We start from the raw sequence: 22,630 nt of genomic DNA, 5'->3' as shown, positions 1-22,630 counted from the left end.
ACTGTCGAAAACCTTAAATGGAACATACCAACACTTTTCGTGATTTATATTCAATTGGACATTCAGGCAATTATTAAAACCACTTTGCTAAAAAATGGTAAAACATATTGAAAAGGTGATTTTGAATGGCTTTTTGGACATTTTAACTGTATAATAACTTATATTGGAGATATTGGCAAATAAATCTAATGTAATGCCAAATTTTAATTTTAAAAAGGCCATATTTATGATATTTTTCATAAAAAAAAAAAATAAAAAGTATCACGATTTTGCGTGTCTACCTTACGCAAGGATTTTTAATTGCGCAAGAATGACACGTAAAATCGTAAAGCGTTCAAAATTATTTTTTTTTAATAAAATATTATATTTATTAATATATTTATATATATAAATATTTATTTTTATTTTTTATATATTATGTTTTGTATATATTATTATTTTTTTATTTATATATTATATTTATATTTATTAGCCTTTTGAACCCTAAAGTTTAGTATTACATTACATTTAAACTGTAGTTTGCCAAGAAAAAGTATATTTAAATTTTACCAACTGCTTTACCAAATAGTTTTCAAAACTGTTTTACATTATTTTAAGGCTATTCCTCGTTGTTTATATCATTCCTATGATATGTCTTTTAAAGGTTAAACAATAAAGTTTCTCACCTTTTTATTATATATGTAATAAAAAAAATATATAAATGTAATCTATCAAGTTTTGGAAATGATCCTATTTTAGGCTGCATATCTAATTTTTATCGAATAGATATTTACATCCATGAAAAACATCATATTGCATTATTTTTTCGAGCGCGAATATTGCAAAATATTATAAGTTCATTATCACCATCACAAAATGAATAATCCTTATTGGCGATGGATTTTCCCTTGATTGGTTGGATCAAAATATTGGTACAAAACTATTTAGAGATTATTTAATAATTTTATTAAAAAAATGTACTTTTCTTAACATTGATATTTCATTGTAAACGTATTAAATTGAGTCTAGCTACTAAGAAAATGTTTAAATACATTTTGTGGGAAAAGAATGTTTGTTTATATTCTCAAGAAAATATTTCCTTCCTCCCCTCGACACTAAATAGAAAAAGTACATATAATGGTTGTAACGCATTACACCATTCCCCACAATGTACAACTTTTACACACGTGAATTACTTTGTAGCATGCAACCTAGAGCATTATGAACTGCAGCAGCTTGTAGGTGAAGTTTGATATTGATATGTTTTCTAAAGTGTTTTCCAAATCGCAAAGTGAATTCCGTTATAGGACATGGTTAAATGTTTTAAATACTGTGCATAATAAATTGGTGTTTATTTCGTAATAAATTGTTACGTCTTTGGCAAATACATCTATTAAGTTTTTGTTAATGCAGGATACAAATTTCACATCATATAGCAGTAATTACGAAGATTTAAATTACTGTTATTAATGGAATAGTTTTGATTATTAGTTTAGTTACAATTATAATTAATTTGTAACTTATATATTATTTACTGCGTTTAAAATGTTATTATCATGGAAGAATTTACAGGATTTTCATTATTAATATGACCACCACATTTATTGAACTTTTTGTTTATATTCATGGAATTATGTTAGAATGAATACCATTTAGAGTTAATATGTCTTCTATAAATATTAAGACTATTTATTTATTTAGCTGTTTTTGACAGTCAAAAACAAGCTAATATATTGAACTTTTCTAGATTGTGGTCTTTATGTTTAGTATTGAGATCTGCTTATTAGTCGAAAAACGTTAACGAAGAAATTAAATGCATGCATCTGGTTATTCTGTGAAACAATAAAATTTTTAACAATCGTACAATAAATATTGATTAGCCTATAGTTAATTTGTTTTTAACATCTGTATAAAACTGTATAGTTTGACTACTTCGATACGTATCCCAGCTGACAATATTATTTTATGCAGATAGTTTTGATTTAGAATAGTCAACATTGTAAACATAAATATCGTAACCATACCTATCATTTAAACAATATTCTAAAAATACAATTTCCTATTCATCTGTGTACTATGAAAAGAGAAGTTCTTCAATTTGAAAAAAATATCTAACGTTTCAGAAGTGATTGTCACACCCTTCGTGTTCCTAAACATCAGATTAAACTTTAATTCTTTTTTTATACAATCTGTTCCACGTGCTGCATCTTGTACAAGTAACAAACTTGTTCGTTAGTTTTCTTGCCTCACTTTATAGACAGTTAATGTGTGGGTGAAAAAGTAAGTATATCATTTTGGAAGTTTATAACATGCTTATTTTGGGGCAATTAAATGGGACAAAATGTATAGCAAAGTATACATTTGTTCAGTTATTCTATGTATAAAACTTATTTGATTCACATAGAAAACAATAGTCACTTATACCAATAATCGTTATTGTAAAGCCAGGTGGTTAAATTTCCCAACCATACAAGTAATACATGGGTGCTTTATCTTTATATTTTCTTAAGTCCACACCATTTTTGACTAATATAGCTTGACATTTACAATTACAACCCAGTTTCGATGTTTATTTCTATTCTTAGTACCTCAAACATTGAAATTATTCAACGTTACCAATCAAAATTGCTACGTATTTTCGTCAACGCACCTTGGTTTGGTACTAACATAATGTTAGAATTCGAACAGTCAAAGAATAAATTACAAAATCTAATGAAAGATACATTATTAAATTGGGAAACCATCCAAATCATCTTGCACTAAATTTATTGGACAATCACTATGATTCGGATGAGTGTTATCAAAATTCTCTTTGTTAGCTAGTGTTGACAGTGGTCAATTCAGTTAAATTTTTATCAGTTACAAGTTTAATACTTTATATTACTTACTTAATATATTAAAAAATATAACTTTTACGTAGGACTATCCTTTTCACCCAGAAAATGTATTTCCTTATTACAGATCAGCTGTTTTGTTTTGAATGTGTAACTTAATTCCGACGCGCGATGAAACGGATTTTGGTACTTACATAAAAAAAAAACACTTTATTCTAAAAACAAACTTGTAATTAAGGAACTGTTTATACAATAAACTTTTTGTTCCTACAATGTTTTCAAACAATTTTGAAATATTACAAGACAAATTTCCTAACTTGTGGTTACGGATTCTTGTTAGCTTTTGTGGACAAATTTCAGATAATGTAAACAGGAGATATCAGCATGTTTACGGGTTCAGTCATTGTACAAAGGCTTCCATGTTCAATCAACTGTCCACAAATAGTCTGCCCTTTGTACCTGTAAATTTAAAACAAACACTCCAAGGGTAGGAATAGGCAATCGCATGTCCATGCTTTAGCTCGTTGCAAAAGAACAAGTTCAAAACGCAATAACGTATACAATTGTTTAATTCTTAGTAATATATTTTTTTATACTTACCATGTCGATAGATGTGAACAGACTACTTATTTGTAGCTCCATGATTTATGACCAAAGCTGCAGTTAGTGAATCAAACAGAAAAAGATTAATAACCTGATTGTTTAAGTCACAGCGACACATTCATATATTATAGGTAAATATTTGTTTTATCTTGTTAATTTACCATGAAAAATATCCAGCAAAATATAAAATACCAGAGCCAAATATTTTGAAGAAAGTTTGAGATATGTAAAGACAATTATAAATACCAACAAGAATGATAGTGTGTTTATACTGTAAATAAACTTATCTATCCTTCATTTTGTCCTGAATGTTTCCCCACAATACTCAAGTTGCTTATAGTTAACTAACCTCATAATAATCCAACATAATTAAGAGAGAACATTAAGGAACGTATGTGATATTTTAAATTTCGATAAATCATGGATAAATCTTTTAGGTATTTGTTTAATCAACTGAATGTTGAATGGATATGTTTTATAGTTATTTGTACCCTACATCACATTGTAGATTACATAACTTTTAACAAAGATATAAACAAAAATTCTTTATCTTAACTACCATTTCTGAACATAAAAACATACGTGCTTTCCTGCTAATGCTCAAGCTAGTTTATGCTCAACCTTTTATTATGTTTATGGATTCGCTGGAGTTCAGCGAGGAAATCTAATATTTATAACGTTGGCTTACTATATCCTCATTCTTGGCGAACATTATAGGTCATGTTCTGAGCTAGAAGCAGTAAGACATGCATTTAAAATTTTCCAGTACATCATAAATCAATTTTAACGTGCACGTTTTTGCTGTATGTCGTTTTATATGTCTACTATTCAGCTTAATTAGATTTCTGTTTTATTTGCAATAAAAATACTTATTTAAATAAATAACATAATTAACTAGTAACGATACGAATGGCTTGATTTTACCCGTTTTGTAATTGTAACCGTAATTAGTGTTTTGAAAACTTGCATTTTGTTACATCCTATGAACAGCAATCATTGTTTTTACTATCCATCTTCCTTCGTTGCCAATCAAAATTCATATCTAGATATACATCAAGATCATTAATAACTTATCCAGTTAACCAATCAGCAATTGTATGTCTAGCTCAGTGCACAGTTTGATTAAGCCATTAGTTGAAAATGAAAAGGTTGAAATGCAGGTTTTCAAAGTTAGACAAGTTTTTGATAGCAAATACCAAATGTAGTTTGAAAGACGGTTTCAAACTATCTGTGTTAGTTTTTTTTAAAGCCATGCTTTTTATTCATATAGTCACAATATTAATTGACTTATACTAAATTTAAATAGAGCATAATTAAAAACGTTTATGTTTACGTAAACAAAATTCTAAAAAAAAACCACATCTAACCGATGGATTAGTAAAATACTACCAGCTTTTGTATTAATGCGTCAACAAAAGTAGTGTCAATTCAAAAACGTGACACAATTATTGAGAGCTTGCCGCATGTCCGGGACACGACAGCCTCACAGCGTCGAGACGCGCCTGCGTCACAAGTTCCGCTACCTGCCACACGAGCGCTAGAGGTGCTGTAGTTCCAAGACCGGCCACGCCAGCGCTAGTGTCGCGCTCGGGCCAACACTCGGTCAGTCATGTGAACGACACCGTAGCGAGAGGTTGTGTCTATCGTGCTGCGGCGACATACTCGTATGTGTACCATGTGTAGTTGTGTGCTCTCGGTGGTGCTTGTGTGTTTAACCAGGATATTATGTGCGTCTGCGGGTTGGACAGGCCAGGACGATCTGTTGTCCCATACGAGATATGTCATAGCGCCAGAACACCTACTCCCTTATCAAAATCAAGGTATTGTATTTCAATGCAAATGGACGTATACAAATAAATCTTATGACAATTGGAATGAGAAAGATTCACGACCACTAATGTTTTATTTATCATGTACGAATATGTTTCTGTATCAGTACATTTTACTCTATATATAAACTTAAATTGGGCTGTTATGTATCACAAGTAGTAAAAGGACAATACCAAACTAAGTATATCTATATAGGTATATATCGTCATGGGGAAAAAGGTACATGTTAGTAAGTGATGAATTTTTTCATTACTGTTTATTGCTCATAAAACCATGTTTTTAATTTTTAAATGTAATTAATTCATTTAAATAAAACTCATACATGGACAAGCCATGAAACATAATTGAAGAAAAACTATTTACGTTATTATTTACTCACCCAATCGTTTATAAAAATGAATCAGTTAGCTAACGTGTATCAATAAGTAGTGAAGTTTTTCACTGACACTGAGTTTTTAATTATTTATGTATTTTGAAACCGAAACATATAACATTCCCAAAGTTGAGAACAAAATAAACGGGCAAATATTCAATAGAAACATGATTAAAACAAAATTCAGAGCGTTTACAGAGCAATATATAATATGATAAAACAAATTTATTTCATAAAGCATGGAATTGTTAAAAAACGTATACAAGAAAATATATGTAAACAAAGTGGTCCCAATGTAAACGTCATACGCTTGGTTTGTTTACTTCGGATCAATACACCATTAGATGTTTATAGTGTTTCGTTAATTCGTTGAAGGGCGTATTATATTATAAGACTTGGTTATGAACCATGCAAATTATTGCAACTTGTTATACTATCCGGACTTCTGTGCTTGTTGTTGCAGATGTACATTATGATAAATGCTATTGCATTGTGCTGTTTGAAGGATGATAACACCTCTTAAGTCACATAAACGTTTTTTTTTTCTTGAGGATCGTACTATTTTTCCCTTTGTATTTCCAAACGCAGTAGAAAATTTGGTTTCAACTACAAGTGTGTTTTTCTCAAAAGGTCTTATAATTGTATCCCAGTACATAGGATTGTGGAAGAACAAAATGTGGATATATTCAGAACCCTATACGAATGACACATAATACGTTTCAAGTTTAATCCTAGTCACATCCTGTGAACCTAGTTGATTCTGGCCCGTGACAAATTTCCAGCTTCAAAGAGCTGTGATTTCAAAATTCTGTTTTTACCAGTGACACAACGTCCATAATGAAAGCGTTGTCGGATTTATTTTCGTTCTGGGCGAGTTCCATCGACACGTCCCGCTGTTTCGGCGCCTAAATTTAAAATATCAGTAAACCGATTGAGAACCACTGTCTGATCAACTTACTCTGTTTGAAATTGACCACAGTAGTTTTTTATTGTAAAATTATGTTATCTATTGACCTGTTATGGCTTTGCCAAGAAAATATGAAGAAATTCATCGTAAGCTGCTAATTGGAAAAGAGTAAAATAATAAAAGCACTAAAGAAACAATCCACGAAACAACAATACAACATAATTAATTATCAGCTGTGAGCCAATTGAAAAAGGGAAATTGAAAAGGTGTCGGATTTATTGTCGTTTGAACTTATCAAAAAGAGTGGAATGCTGACATTGACATGAGGTATCCATGATCAAGAATCGAGTGATGTGGAAATTGTTGTAAAATTGTTCATAAAATCGCGAAAATAACCAATTTTAATTAGGTAGAGTTACATTGAGTTGATTCAACATTGGGACTAAATGCTCTAACATATTCCCATTCCTAAGGCTATGCAGTATACTTAACGATGCCAAAATATTGCTAACCGAACCAGAGATTTAAATGTAAAATGTGTGTAATCTGTACAGTATGAAAGTTAACTGGCCAAATAGAAGCTTTAGTATATATTTTACTAATAGCACGCGGATGTTGTACCATCATCCAAAAGTTTTTTTTTTTTTATTTAGACTTTGTTATTAGATCGTTGGTGTCAATAACCACATGCGCTCAGCCATATGTGTTGAACCAAATGTCATCAAACATGAAAGATGTTTTGCATCTGGTATCGTTAGAACCATACATTTTGCACTAGGCCTATACTTAAATAGTAACATTTATTGATGTATACAAATATTATACTTATTCCCTACTACCCTTGATGTATTTCTGATTTTTTAGTGTGCAAAGTAATAAAAACTTAAACTAATTATTGGTGTATATTTAACATTAACGTTTTTTACGAAAAGATTCTTTAAAAAATGCATATAATAAAAAGTTTAAAAAAACATTATAGTGACTCTCTAGTATATTTTTCATTACTTTTAACATTACTCATTGTAATGAGCTTGTTAATCGGCTTAACGCTATTAACACGAGCCCAATTTAGTTAACTTATAGTCTCCCAAGCGCTGCTCAGCAGAACGTTTGCTACTAATTTGCAGATTTTCCATGCAGCGTTGGGAAGTCTATTTATGTCAAATCCAAACAGAAAGCTCATAGGTGCAACTTAACCTTAGCAACTTATGAAAGTTGGTAATTAAGCGTTTTGACGTAAGATTTGAAAAGCTTTTCAACTTGTATAAGCCAATTAACAGGAACTTTGCTAATTAAGACTTGAAATCGGAAGAGTTCTTTGAATGCCTAATTTTGTTTATGAGCAGGCAGAAAATTTTTTATGTTTTTACTTTGATGTTAAAACTGCCCATTACTTTTCTAGGAATCCAGGGAATTCTTTGCTAAGTTTAAAGTTGAATTATTGATATTAATATTTTCACAGGGTTTGTGAATAAAGGAACGTTTCCATTATAAGGAGTACCGACGTTGTTGGAATTTCGTTACGTTTTTGCAACTTTTTTTTATTTTATGTTGTTCAGATAGAAATAGTTTTATTAGCTATCATCCAATAAATTATGTGATAACAATACACTAAACGGAATAGTTAATTAAAATATTAGTAGGTATAATAATGTTGAAGGTATAGTGTGATTATATTTGAGTATGAGATTATATTTGAGTAATACGTTCAACTTGACGTTCGTTTACTCTATTAAATTAATAATTTATCTAGGTGTGTGTGTTTAAAACTTCATTAGGAATGAAAACATAAATCTCAATTTCTGCTTAAACAAGATTGGTACTACATACACTTACTCATTCCATTTTAATGTAGGGTAACATTTTCATCGTGTTAAACAAAAGCGAGTTCTTGGTCGTAGAACCCTCCCGCATTGTTCATTTATACATTAACTGGTGAAATTTGGTATTCCTAAAATTTTGGAAATCCACACAATAAGACAAGACTGGAAATTTCTCAAAAAAATATTGAGAAGTTGTGATAAAAAAAAATGTTACTAACTAATATTACGCCGCTTCCTCGTCGTCCTCTTATCTTTTTACCATCACCGACTTCACAGCTATTTAACACAACTTTTCCACTAAACACACACAAAGAAGCTCCAGCTGGATTTTTCTCGCTTCACAGTTTTTATTGTTTGAAGTGTAAGTTCACTGGAGGCTGCGGAAACGCCTATTAACGCAGCGGGAGTCGATTGTTCACCGATTCGATGGATCGATTCTTTTCTGTTCGATAGATGGGGGATATCTAATTACTGTTTCACGGTTGGTATCTCCACCCCTAGTGTGGGGATTGTATGACAGGCATCGTTGAAATGTGACTAGGTCGTCAACTTTGTAGGCTTCGAGGAGTTCAGTCACCAGCTGTTATTTTTTGCTTTACAATTTTACTTGGCACAACTATTTATTTATTTCAACAGGTACACCATTTACGCGTTTAGACGTTTTGTTTACAGGGTAGGGTTTTTTTCAAATAGGCCACACTTCATATTAAAAGGTTCTTTTAGAATTATTCCTTGCCTTATAAAATATGAGAATACCAGGAAAAAACCCGTAACTGTCTTGACCATTAATTATATTTAAAACCATAGAACAGCAGCATTATTATATAGCTAAATTAAGTGAGTAATCGGCTGGTTTTTAACTCCTAGACCGAAAAGACTGAAGTCTCTGCTACTGCACTAGCCCACTTTTCATATTATCATAGTAGGGTACGTTTTGTGTTCTCAATTATCAAAAGTACAGCATAGGCCTATTGAAATACTATAACATTTACTCATACATATACTTTTTCACGTATACTTACATAAATTATGAACAACAATTCATATACAAAGCAAATTTGAAGTCCAAGAATTTATAAAACATTATATTATCTCGTACCAAACTACTTTTACTTTAAGTGAATTAATTAAAATGCACTAATTAATTTCTATGCATATGAAACAATCTTTAAATGTTATATTTAACTAACAAATTACACAAATCCGCATTCTATACGACTTTTGCCACACATGTTTGGTACTAATGGGACAGCTGGATTATCGTGTAACCAGATTACAGGGGCAGCGTCGAACAAACATTTGAGTTTGTCGAGGGAATAATCCAACAAACATGTAAACAATATATAAAACTGTTTGCCCAACCGGGCCGGCGGCTATCCGGTTAACAAACGGCCGTGAATCAATGTAATATTTTCAACCCTGAAATAAAGAAGTAATATTCTGTTGTATCAGGGTGTTTGATTTATCTGGACGTTAACACGGGCTTGGCAGTAATCCTAATTTATACGTTTTCATTCTACACGAATTACCGGTTTTTATTTTTTTTATTGAGTAGTTTGTAGTGTGTTAGGAGTTGTGTATATTTAAATTCGCCTCATATAGTAAAGATTTTATGATAATGTTTAATGGCAATGTTAGTAAGTAATAGTAAGGTGAATCAAGATTTTTTTGAAAATCTTCCATTAGCATTTTATAAAGGACATAAATAATATATTTCTTTATATGTGTTTTAAGTATTATTTGTGGGTTATTGTATTACACCGTATTCGCCTAATTATTGAGGTACTAGTGTCCCTGTTGCTCGAATTCGAGCAATTGCTGAGTATTACAGGCGTTATTTTAAAATGAATAACAGGCATAATTTCTTATGACTTTAAAAGATTCGACTCAAAGATTATGGAAATACTCAAGATGTAGATAACAGATTATATCAATTTATCCAGGCTCTCTCGGTATTTTCCATTGTAATATTTACGCCAACACAAATTCAAATAGTAATTATTTAATTTTAACCAAGTCAGTAAATGTTTGTAGCAAACTGTTAAATTAGCAAACTTATTGACTGTTTACTATTAACATATGTTCTTCTTCCCTCTTTTAATTTCTGACAACAGCTGGAGTTTCATAACAATTTTTGTTTCCTATGTTAATCTTATGGAGAAATATGAAACTTTAAAGAGCCCCAGGGCCTCACTCTCTAATTATTTCCCTAAAAATAAAGTTTCCTGCAAAACTTCACGTTACGCTCTTTCCAATGACACCAAAAACATGTCAATCGGTTCAGTAGTTTCCGAGGAGTATATGTCACAAAAACCCTGCTTGCGTATTAAATAAGTATAGATTTTGGTACAAAATACGTTCAATGTAGTAGGTTTAGTAACACCCTACCTCGTCAAGTTAACAAATATCTTACGGTTAGCTACAATTTATATCTTGAATATGATATTTTAAGGATTTCCCTGTTTAGTCAAAATGCGCATGTTTACTAATCCTAGGGTCCTAGTAACTCTAATACTTTGTCAGGCAAAACTGTTGTTGTTAGAAGCTAACTTAAAAAAAAATTAACCTCCAAATAGAGACTGTATTATGCATTACCGTTTATTCTACATATTTTTGGGATTTGAAAATTTGTGTACTAATATTTAATTTTTTTCGTAGTAAAACTACAAAGTATAAAACGTAGTGATGCAGAAGCTAAAAATATATTCAACGCTTAACTATTTACTTACAAATTTCACTCTAAATACAATTTTTATTACCCTTCAATAACCAATCGATTTGTACGGTTCACCAACAAATTCACGATTGTGCGATTCACGGATGAATATTTAAATACAATGTACGTTTTAAACATTTTATCCAATGGCACGTAAAACATTTAGTTGCAAATCCTATGTGTTTTTAACCGATCGGTTGACCAGAGCTACTAATAGGATTACAGGGAGACGCTGTTGTCTGTCAAATCCATGTTTTTGTCGGTCGGTTAAGCTGGGAAACGTGTTAACAATATGTAAATCAGTTGCCCCATTTTGTATTACAAAGAAAGCACTAGTAGTTAGTTCAAGGGCTGGCTGAACTTTCAAACAATATGGATTGGTTTTTTTTTGATAAAATCTTAAAAAGGTGAAATATTGTAAAATGCACTTTTTGACTGAAAATGTTTATAGATAATGTTAAAGGACTAAATAGGTTATAGTGCACCCTGTAAGTGATTCAGTTTATTTTATTGTTAACATAATATAAACGTAATACTAAGCATTTCAAACATGTTTATATGAAAACTGTATTGAGTTAAATTTGTAATACAAGCATCCCTTGTTGCACATCGTTAGGGTATTTCTTAGAAATTGGATGACATTGTTAGGTTTCTTTATAAGGGTCCCTATACTACAAAGTAGATTCTACCTGATAGCAAAACATACTTTCGTTATAATATATAATTATTTTCAAATTTGTTAACCAATATTTACGCCATTGTAGGTATATGGACCTTGATAACAAGAGTAATGTTCAAGTACCTTTGATTTCATACTACCCTTAATTGTATGTTATTGCAGACCCTGGCAAAAGTCAAAATAAAAATTGCAATTTTAATTGATAATCCCCAGAAAAGCCTTGTTGTCGAATTTTAAAATTGTTTAGGGCCTACTTATAAAATCTGTGACATTTATATATGAAATCATTACCTATTACGAATTGAGTTGTCTATTCTACTCTTGTGACAATAAATAGTACACCATCCCTACACTTTTCCCCTGCCAATTTATCTTTTATCTTTCCAACTTCTCCAAGTTATGCAGCAATATGACATCTGCCTCTCTAGGTAGATGCAGCGAAACATTTCATTTCTCATGTTCCTTGTCATGTAAATGTCAGGGGATGTCTCATTTTCTCATTTCCCTCGTTTCTGCAACATATTTGGATGTACTTGCCATCCCCGGATAAACCCCTACGTGTATCATGCAGGCGTTGCATGCACAGGGGTTGTAATTGTTTTCGTCTCGTGCTCTTCTGTATTCCATGCCAGAGTGCCAATCGCCACCCTTGTAACTTGAATCGTTATAGCAGGTTCTAAACCGTATGATTTGTGCTATATAGTTAGACATGATAAGCTTTGTTGGGAATTATTCTGAAACGCAACCGGGAGTTTTGTAGCACAAACTTTCTTACGTGAAACGTTTTAGCCGTTATATAAGTGAAATTTTACAGTCAATGTTGAAATAAATATTAAAATAAACCGTTGTCAGTATTGGAATATGGACTTGGAATATGGATGATATTTTAGTCATTTATAAAAGGTACTGTTGTTAATAACCTTTTCAGTTTTTCTTATTTTTTTAACAAGACATTGTAAGGTAATATTGCTTCAAGGTATATAACATGTTTTAATTCACATAAAGCTTTACAAAGAACTGAAATAGTTTTTGAGGGTCTTCGAGGTCCAAAACTCTGCAAGAGGTACTTTGGACCATATTCTATTTGAATATACTATTTAATACTTTGCTAAGTATATGGCAAATAGTACTTTATACTTACTTAGTACTAATTACTTATGAGGCTTGTCAAGTACTTACATCACGTCCATAAAGCTATACTTACTTACTTTCCGTGTCCGGAAATCAGACTTCGCTTTTCAAAAAAAGCTACGGATATGGCTTTGTCATTCGCATGTAAAAGATCATCTAATGTGCAAGACTGGTCTAGGCGTGGGCAGATCAGCAGATGACTAGGATCCTGAACAGCACCACACGCACACAAGATGTTTTCTTCGTCTGGTAAGAGACTGCATGTTTGTCTTGCATTTTGGTACCTCGACCCTAATTCGATTTAGGGTCTTCCACACTGAGTAATGCAGGCCTCCACCAGGAGCCAGTTCCTCCCTGGCTGGTATGAGCGGGTTAGTCAACGTGGCCTCCCACCTTGCCACCCGATTGCTTGAGAGTGATCCATCCAGGACTCGTGCCCGTGATAAAAACCTCTTTCTGGACCGAAGCCGTCGCTCTGCAGGTTGGTGGCCGTGTAATGGGTGACGAGGGTCTGTCTCTTGCTTAGTCCTTTCTGCGTTCGGCAGCGACATCACGTCGGATTGATGGAGGGGCGATCCCTAAGATAGGATAGAGTTTGTGTACTGGGGTTAAAGCTATAATATCTGTCCTGGTATCCGAATTAAAATATCCTTCATAAAATATATTATTTCATGCCTTTATACCACTTCGGTGAATGGTCAAAGTCCTTGCATCACTTTTCATAACATGATTTATTTTTCACGTGATTTGTACATTATTTACGCATTAATCTTTAAAAAAATCAATTATTTTCAACCAATTCTTTAGAAAATTTATTGTTGTAGTTATATGATCTATTAAAACACGATAACATAATAGGCCCACAGTTAAATCATTCAAATTTTATATTACAACTTATCAGGTATTTTAAATTATATACCTAGTTGTTCAACTAATATTCCAAACATATTTCTCTTTTCCTGTTTCGTCCCTCAGGGTACGTAAAAAATGTTTAATCGCCAGAGTGGTCGGAATATAAAAATGTAAGCTTCAAGAAGCATTATGGATGAAATGCCAGTGTTTATCCCGGTAACCTCAAACGTTTTTTCGGTTAACCAGACCTTTCATCAACTAAATGTTCGCCAAACTCTTTTGGGAACTGAGGTAGAAATATTTCAATCGTATTATTATGCGAATATTTATGCTTCCATTCGTATGCAAACATGTGGTAATTGTAGTTGAATTTTATTTGCAAAAAAAAAATAGTCACACTTTTTGTGGTATTAATAATGTAATTCCTCAAGTGGTTTTTTAAAATAACAGAGACATTTTGTGTTATACCATTACTAAAATAAAAGAAGTAAGCACCGTTGTTAATCTTTTAATAATCGCATATTTCCCCAAAATTTACACGAACAAAATAATATCATAGTTATTCAATACGAAATAAATGTTATGTGTTAGACATAACATTTATTTAATATTCGATAATTATGATATTGATTTTACATTAAATTAACATAGTTATGTATGCTAGACAGATATTGGTATTATCGTTTAATTAATATGTAATATTCCGTGTTGGTATATATGCAGTGTCAAATCATAAATCTCAAATTACTGTTCTTGGAATACTACTTAATGGTAGTATGTATAAGTTGATATCATTGCAAATCATAACACTATATTACGTTTTCATTAATCAGCATACATTTTAGTTTGTAAACTTTGGTAATTTGTTATAATTTTTTGATAAAACGAACTTTTAAAGTTACAAGATTTACCAACAGGGTGCAGCGCTTTTAACCTTTTTTTTATTTATGACAACTTTAGTAATTTTTTGAATTTCTTTGATAAAACTAACTTGATAAATCGTTTAAAGTTGCAAGGTTTACCAAGAGGGTGTAGCGCTATTAACCTTTTTTTTAATTTATGACAACAGCTAATTTAAACCAAGCAGCAAAAAAAACTGTGATACACAATGAAAACTATTAAAGTAGGATTGTGAACAGTTATGTTTTTAATTTAATTAATAATTTGTGATGTAGTGCGAATGTTTGATAATTTACAATTTTCTATTGTTTAGATTCAGTGGTAGAACATTATGGCTATGGTAGATGTGTTATACTATAGCATACCGCAAATTTGAAGAACCAAATCATTTCAAACCGTGCTCCCCCATCGCAAAAGCAGAGCATGAGTATAACTGCAATATGCATGTCATACTTATACGCCAACCCCGTACTAAGGACGGATACTCTACTAGTTTTTCTTTTATAAACTAGAATGATTCGGTCAAGGAATTTTGTAAAATATGTTTGCTGTTGAGGATTTTGGGTTAAGATTTTTAATATGTACGTTGCAAGACTGTCATTCTTACGCATTAATTCATCTAGTATCCGTAAACGTGCTTTACAATGAGAAATTGTCAAATATTATGACAAATATAGTCCTTTGTAAATACTGATTATAGAACAGACGTGGTTTTCATTATCAATGGATTAACTAAATCCACCAATAAAACTGCGTGTTTGTAGCCATGCTATATAACTCACGTAGTGAGTATTTTGGTTGAGGAAAATCAAACAAAGCATTTGAATATACTTTAGTATATACTTATATTGGTGGGATTGGGAGTTTGATAAAGTAAAAACACAGAAGTAAACATAGTTTTATTTGTCTTCTCAATACCTGTAAACAGTTGTACCCCGACGCCCAATATCTTAGTTTTAAAACATAATAATACGCCCTAAGTAGAAAATGTTTTCACAGGAATATGTCCTTATTTATTCTGGCTTCATTTATGTTATGTGTAATACGTATATTCGGTTGTATTAATATTTTACATATACGAAAAACATCCCAAAAAGTAAGGAGCTTCGACCTAGTGAGTTTTATGGAAAGCCACGATATTAAAACACTTTAAACCACGAATAATTGTAGATAATAATTATTGATTATAATTTTACTTCTAACAAGGCACGAGCACTCAAGCCGGATCACCAATGTGTTAGACCCTCCCGCAAGGCGAGGCGGACTATTTTTGTACCCGACCTCATATCGCATAACATATGGCTGTCCCTGTATCCGGGACGATACTCTTGAAGCTCTCGACCTCATAATTGACTGTTGGAAATGTAAACAATATTTCTATTTCTATGATCGACTGTTCCCTAAAAAAATCTACGAAAAGAACAATGCCAATAGAGTAACATTAACAACCAGGGGAGACACGCTGATTCCTTCAGTGTATAAGCACTAAATGCACTAAAAAATAATTTATTAGTATTATCTACTTGTCGTATGTCTCGCTAGAAACTAACACACATAGAGGGGTTTTTAAAATCTAAGGTATTGTCGTGTTATAATATTAAACATTTATACAGTTACAATTAAACTTTTTTGAGATAAAATATTTAAGAAGCTTTTATTATTTTAAAGAGAAAAGACTGCTTGTAGTTCAAGGGGCTTTATTTGTTTTATGATAATCTCTTTACTTTAGCAGGGAACAGTTATTGAGGTTAGATTTCTCTGATTAAAAAAAAAATCCCTGAGTAATCTGTTTAATATAAAATATGAACTAGTAGACACGTGTGGACTTACTATGTAGTGTCAATAAAATATCCGTTTTTTAAGTATAAATCACCTACCTGTGCGTTGCGAGTTTCTTGGTAAAGTGCAGGCTATTGATCCCTGGTGTCCTGGGTTCAAATCTCCCCGATCACCCATCTATTTAGTCAAAGTGAAAATACAGGGCTCTTGTAGGTTTAGCTTAAGTAATGTGTCAACATGTTTTAATACAGAGCCTAGCATGAAATTTAAAAAGAATAGAGGTCATACAACAATTAAAAATAAATAAAGTACTTGTAAACTACTTACGATATGTAGCTGGAGGATTATTAGCCTTAATCTAGCAACCTAAATTTTGCTCTGCCCTATTCACCAACAGACTCAAACCAGAAATACTATTATCGAGAAAATTAGTCCGTGACGGTTGTAAAATGGAATGCAAATATGTGGAAATTCAATTTCTTCTTCGTGTGTTGAAATTCCCAACCATATTTTTTGCCCGCTGTTATTTGGTCCCTGTAAAAGCAGTATTCCTTCGGGAATTCACTTGGAAGTGGCTTTATTTCTTAATTAGCATTCATTCGCGAATCCCGGATTTGCATTTTCAGTGGTAAGGCTTTAAGGCTAAAATATTCAGACAGTGGTTTTCGGTAACTTTGAATTTGAGAGGAAAGATTTAAAATTGTTCATGTTCACGACCAATCGTGTCCAGATGTTTCCAACTCCGTTTCTGTACCGTTTATTATTTGTTTACATGTTAAAGTATATCACTTAAGGACCTTTTGAAGTAATCTCTATTATTTACGAATATACCCTTGTCAGTTTTTCTTTCAGTCTTAAAGCAATGTATTTATATGTTTATCCTTAAGAGTATCTACTTAGAATCCATAACATACAACATTTTTGGCTAGGTGAATTAAAATTTAGAATGTCCAGACAACAACCAACAACAATGCCGGCCCTAGAAAGGACTCAACCACCAATTACCTGAACTATGTGACTATTGGGGCATTTTCTTCTTGGGGTGAACACACTTTGTTGCAGCAATACTAAAATTATTTAGACAAGAATATATTAAAATGTTCGTCATATGTTTGTACAATTAAAATACAAAACTGACACAATATGTGAGTAAGAATGTATTATCATTTATAATGCGTAAACAATTGTACTTGATCGATGCCAATAGTTGTACTAATCTTCTAAAGAAGCATGTTGAAGAATAGTGGCCTTTATAGTCGCATTGGTAGCTATTACTATCATGAGTAATAGGTATACTATTTCTCCTTACTTTTGAGTCAGGCTACATAGTATTTATATCAAACCAACTAAAAGGAAAGGAATTTCAGCAAAAGCTTTTCTGTAACATTGGAATGTTGACTTCAAAGGCTTTCTGCATCATTTACAATAGAAAGGCTTTTTATGGATATTTCCAATACATCAACAGGTCCCAACATTTCAACCTTGGTGGAACTTTGATAAATATTTTTATCCGTCAAATCGTATTACGTGAATGTGAGTGATGCATTTTATTATATGGATTGTGGAGACGAACGTGTTCGAGGCAAATTTATCAAAAGAGGTACAAGTTGAGTTTATTTGATAAAAATAAATTAAACACTTATTTATAATATGTTTAGGTAATACAAAAAAATTATGAAAACTAATTACGCGATAGAACACTCGGGATGTTATATACAATACCTATAAAACAGTGTCCAATTATTTTCTTCGTGTGGATTACAGCTTTTTATATTATTTAGGGTTTAGAGCTTAGTTTTAAAATTACGAATAACATTTTTGTATTAGATAGCTTTTTATTCGTAATAAAATACAACTTTATTTCGTCTACTCCTCTAAAACACGCTCTTCACTAGAATTGTACATCAGATGACACGATAAACTATATTTGAATGAAATTTGTTTTACGATGTTATTAATTCCGTCCTATGAAGCTTAAAATTATTTAAATGAACAGGACAACAGTATGACAGCTGAAAAAAATTATTTTATTTCAATCAAACACAGCCAAACTGTGTAATAAATCCAGAGTTATCAAGGCCACCCGACCATCTTCTCCTTGAGCAATAGCTAAAATTGCTATCGCTGGTCTCTGACATTTAATTCTTAACATGTTTCACAGATTACGGTACAACACATACCCCTAACTAATGTTTAACACACTGTTTGAAAACTTACCAAAATAATAGTCTTCAGTTCGCGAAACATCAGATAACATTTTTAGATTCAACAATACCTGAACGCTTACACTTACAATGATTGAAAAGCTCAATATTTATAAACCTTGAGCCAAACACGAGGCTTCAAAGGCGCGGTCTGTACAGACGCCTGTGGATGATAAGTTGTTTGTCGTATTGGAATTTTTCGATTGCCTTACATCAAAGCGTTTCTACACCATTTCCAGTTTCTGTTTCTATACTTTCAATTACAGTGGGAGCCGTACCGTGAACAGACGCGGCGTGGTTCAGCCTTTCAAAATATTTGGAATCAACCAATTCAACGTACGTTACCGAGATATTCACTTGGAGTAACTCCCCTTCTAACTAGTGTTAAGTACCCGCTGGTTTCGCGTTATTTACATCTATTACGTAAAGATTTCTTAGCGTTTTTATAGGTCATTTTAATTATTAGGTAAATGAGTTACTATATATAGAGTTTTTTTTTTATGGTATGGAGGATTGAAGTAATTTTTTAATTGCAGCGAAAGTGAACTTGCGTCTAATCTCTAAGGTGCCAGACTCAGTCGGTTCATATTAATACATTAATTACGGAAAAAGTTAGGAGTATTTACATGTAAAGTAACAAAAATAAACGTTAAGAATGAGAGTATGCATACAAATCTATTATATTATTAAAGTGATACAATCAAGTTTTATGTAAACGGTTAAGGTCATTTACCAAATAAAAATATAGGCTTATGGCACATCAAAATGAAGCTTAGAGTGTGTAGATTTGCCGAAAAGTATTGATATTGACGAATTTCCTAAGGGCTCTTCCCCACAGGATGATTTGCAAAGGGCTACGCCTGGCATGCTTACAATGTTTAAATGATTTAATTTAATTTAGTTAATGAAACAGCTGGTCAGTACAATGAACTGGTGTTTGTTTATTTACTCGATAAAGATGTTTGTGGCGCTTTATAAAGATTAAGGAGGTAAAATGTTTGGTTTTAAAGTGAGGTTGTATACGTTTTGTGTTTTGTTAAGTATTGCTCAAAGTTTCATTTCTTAATTTATGTAGTATGCTACATGTAAAGAGGCTTGACTAAAATTGAAGAATTATGGTAAAACATGTCATTTATGAAGCATCAATATGAAGCAATTGATGCTATTGCTACACTAAGGTATGTTGTCATATTTTTATGGATCTATTAACATTAAAATTAGGGGTTTGAAAGTAAGTAGGTTTACGCTTTTAAATCAGTTTATATTTTCAAACTAAATCTTAGAGTTGCTGTATTTTAAAACACACATCAGCACCACTTTAATAGCTCTCTAGGTCACATTTTCTTCCCGTTGCAAAGCACGGGTATAGCAGCTTGTAAACATCTAATTAAATATTAATAAAAAGTCAACAGTGTTTCATAATGAACCCTGTGTAAGAGGATGCATACTTTGGAACATTATAAAATGATTGGGTCATATATAATATGTTTAAACATGGAAAATGCTTTTGTTTTATTCCTCTCTATATTTGCGTTCCCCTTAATATAAACTGGAAGCATATTTGCTAGCGTTTGGGGCTCCAAAATATATCAGGTCGAAGATAGGTGGATGAGAGTCTTAAATTGTAAGACCGGTAATATTTTTTATCATTTTAATCTCTACAGAGTGTGCGATCATAGTGTTTTCAGAAATATTCTATCGCAACACTTTTCACATAGGGATTTATTCACAGCAATTGTTATGATGTTTCGGGTAATGATAACTAACAAGGTGTTCTTCCAAGTGTTTTTATGATTTGAGTTATTCCAGGTAAACATAGTTAAAGAAACAGAGTTTTTGTAATACAATAGTATGAATACCAGCTTGTGATAGTTGTAATTTCAAAGTACCATGTGGGGTCTTGTCTAAGTTTACACTATATTTAAGCTAGGCGAGGTTATTCGTAATAATATTCAACCATCCATATACAAATCATATTCAAATTATGCCACATACTAAAATCAATAAGATTTTGCCCTTAAATCTGAATTTTGGTACGATTAAACTATACACTATGTTGTACTTCAGTTTCCATTGAATTAATATTTTATGTTTAGTGGTTGTTTGTAAATACATCTAGTTGATTTGCACTCTTTCGGAACAACGTAAGCAATCAATCCTTAAATTGCATAGTTTTCGAAAAATGAAACAAATCTCCAAAACAGATTCAACAAAAAACTCACTAGAAGTTCTTACACTACTCCTGAGACACGACAATGTGATCAGTAAACATTCAATATTTGTGACGACCCGTATATAAGGCGTTAATCCAGTTCACAAACCGGCTCTGGCCCGGCGTCCGCGGTTTTAAACACCTGCTCTTCCTTCCGGCGCGGGACCGCCTAAATCTGTGAACCGTATCACTTCTAACCGCTCCCGGCTCGCCCTGCGTACTGACGCGACCCCCAGGCCAAGCCCTAGGAATGCCGGCATTGTCTGCATTGAGTAGGCCTACGACTAAATAGACATTGAGTTTTTGATATTTTAATGTCTTTCCGATGTTATTTTGCAAATAGAACATTTATCGTAGACAAATATATGTAAGGCAACATACGCCCACGCTATCCCATGCTAGCAACATATATATTTCACATTTATTATACGTTTGTATTTTACTAGGCCTACTCAATTAATATTTGGTATAAATAGTTTTGTTGGCCGTTTTATTACTCCAGATTTTTTATAAATGCTCAATGAGTATTGTAATGCTAATACAGGCCAAATAATCTCGTTTAGAAACATTTCCTAGGCTTCACATCTGGGAAACTCATTTATATGTTATAACTGTTTACATAATGCTTTAGAAATATGCGTTTCATGTACATATACGTTGATTGGTTTCATGTTTTATTTATTGTAGTGTGTGTGTTTGAGAAATAGATTTTATGTTTTACAGTTTTCTCTTCTGTTACCAAAATAATGGGTTCAATATTAAACATTTGTGCTAGGTACTTAGAGCTAAAAATCTTAGTAGCCTACATTTTTGCGTGTGACTAGTTTTTCCAATTAAACAAATTTGCCTCTCTTTAAGCATCTTCCATGTTTTTTAATGATTTAAGTTTTCTACTAAACCATTTAATTTTAATATAAAAATAGTGGTTTATTTACCTTTATTTTCGTACTAGTTCAAAAATAGTTGAAGACAGTACAGCTATTTTTAAACTGGGACGTAAATAAAGAAAAATTAACCACTAATATTATATTTGTCATTGTCACGAAATTGTTATATGTATTTGTATATATATGTCATTTATATGTCATTGTACATAGTCAAGCCACAACAATGAGTAAATTTAACTATCACCACAATTAAAAAGTAATTTATTCTTGTCTTGATGGTTACGTAAATTTATTTTATTTATCTAGACATTATAAGCAGACAAATACCCATAAGATCACCATTGATCTTCTTCTTCCTTGCCTCACAAAGCTAAGCAGACTACAAGCCAAAAACACGCCCGTCTACGTCATTATTGAGGATGGATGGAACATGTGACGGCATTTGATACCCATCTAAGGATTCATTACATCTTCCACCCTACCACGTTAGATGCAGGTGTAACCACGGTGAAATTTGAACCTTCTCTCATCCCATACTAAGCAACAGCGGAGGCTCCCAATTAATTTTCCCATCAACATCATACAATGAATGCAATAGTTTGCGGAAAATATGTCAAAAAACATATACAATTCGACCTGCATACATATGCAATATTGCAATGCCTAAGATAGAGACAGATGACTTAATCAGCTGATTATAGTCAGCTGATGTTGTAATAGTCTCGATTCTAATTATGATTACGTCATCTAATTAATTGCACATACTGATGCACGGATTGTACTGGTGTATGTTAGGCATGTAGAGTATTCGGGCTGTGGTACAGTATTGATGTTGACTAAGACACTAGAGTATTAAGATTGAATGACGATTAAACGTAATGAAGTTTAATTGTATGACAAAAACATTTGATTTATTATTTT

At 32.1% G+C, this 22,630-nt stretch overlaps 1 protein-coding gene across 13 annotated transcripts in view; it reads left to right on the top strand.

Moving 5' to 3' along the window:
* The window catches only part of LOC129001443 (hemicentin-2-like), a 568,069-nt gene that overhangs the window by 152,256 nt on the left and 393,183 nt on the right, over positions 1 to 22,630 (top strand). For 12 of the 13 annotated variants that reach the window (XR_008491460.1, XR_008491458.1, XR_008491457.1 and 9 more), the window contains exon 1: positions 4,997 to 5,236. The exons of the other annotated variant lie outside the window; for it this stretch is intronic. Coding sequence is in view for 8 of the 12 variants with exons in the window: in XM_054428720.1 (XP_054284695.1) it covers positions 5,083 to 5,236 (154 nt within the window). In the remaining 4 variants the exon portion in view is untranslated. Of the gene's footprint in view, positions 1 to 4,996; positions 5,237 to 22,630 lie in introns of those variants that run through there. 13 annotated transcript variants of the gene reach the window in all.

Source organism: Macrosteles quadrilineatus, unplaced genomic scaffold (genome assembly GCF_028750875.1).
Source record: "Macrosteles quadrilineatus isolate MER2022 unplaced genomic scaffold, UCM_ALF_1.0 Scaffold_8__2_contigs__length_117827958, whole genome shotgun sequence".
Classification (NCBI taxonomy): domain Eukaryota; kingdom Metazoa; phylum Arthropoda; class Insecta; order Hemiptera; family Cicadellidae; genus Macrosteles; species Macrosteles quadrilineatus.
The sequence above is the reverse complement of the archived record's forward strand: the minus strand, read 5'-3'. Positions and strand labels throughout refer to the sequence as shown.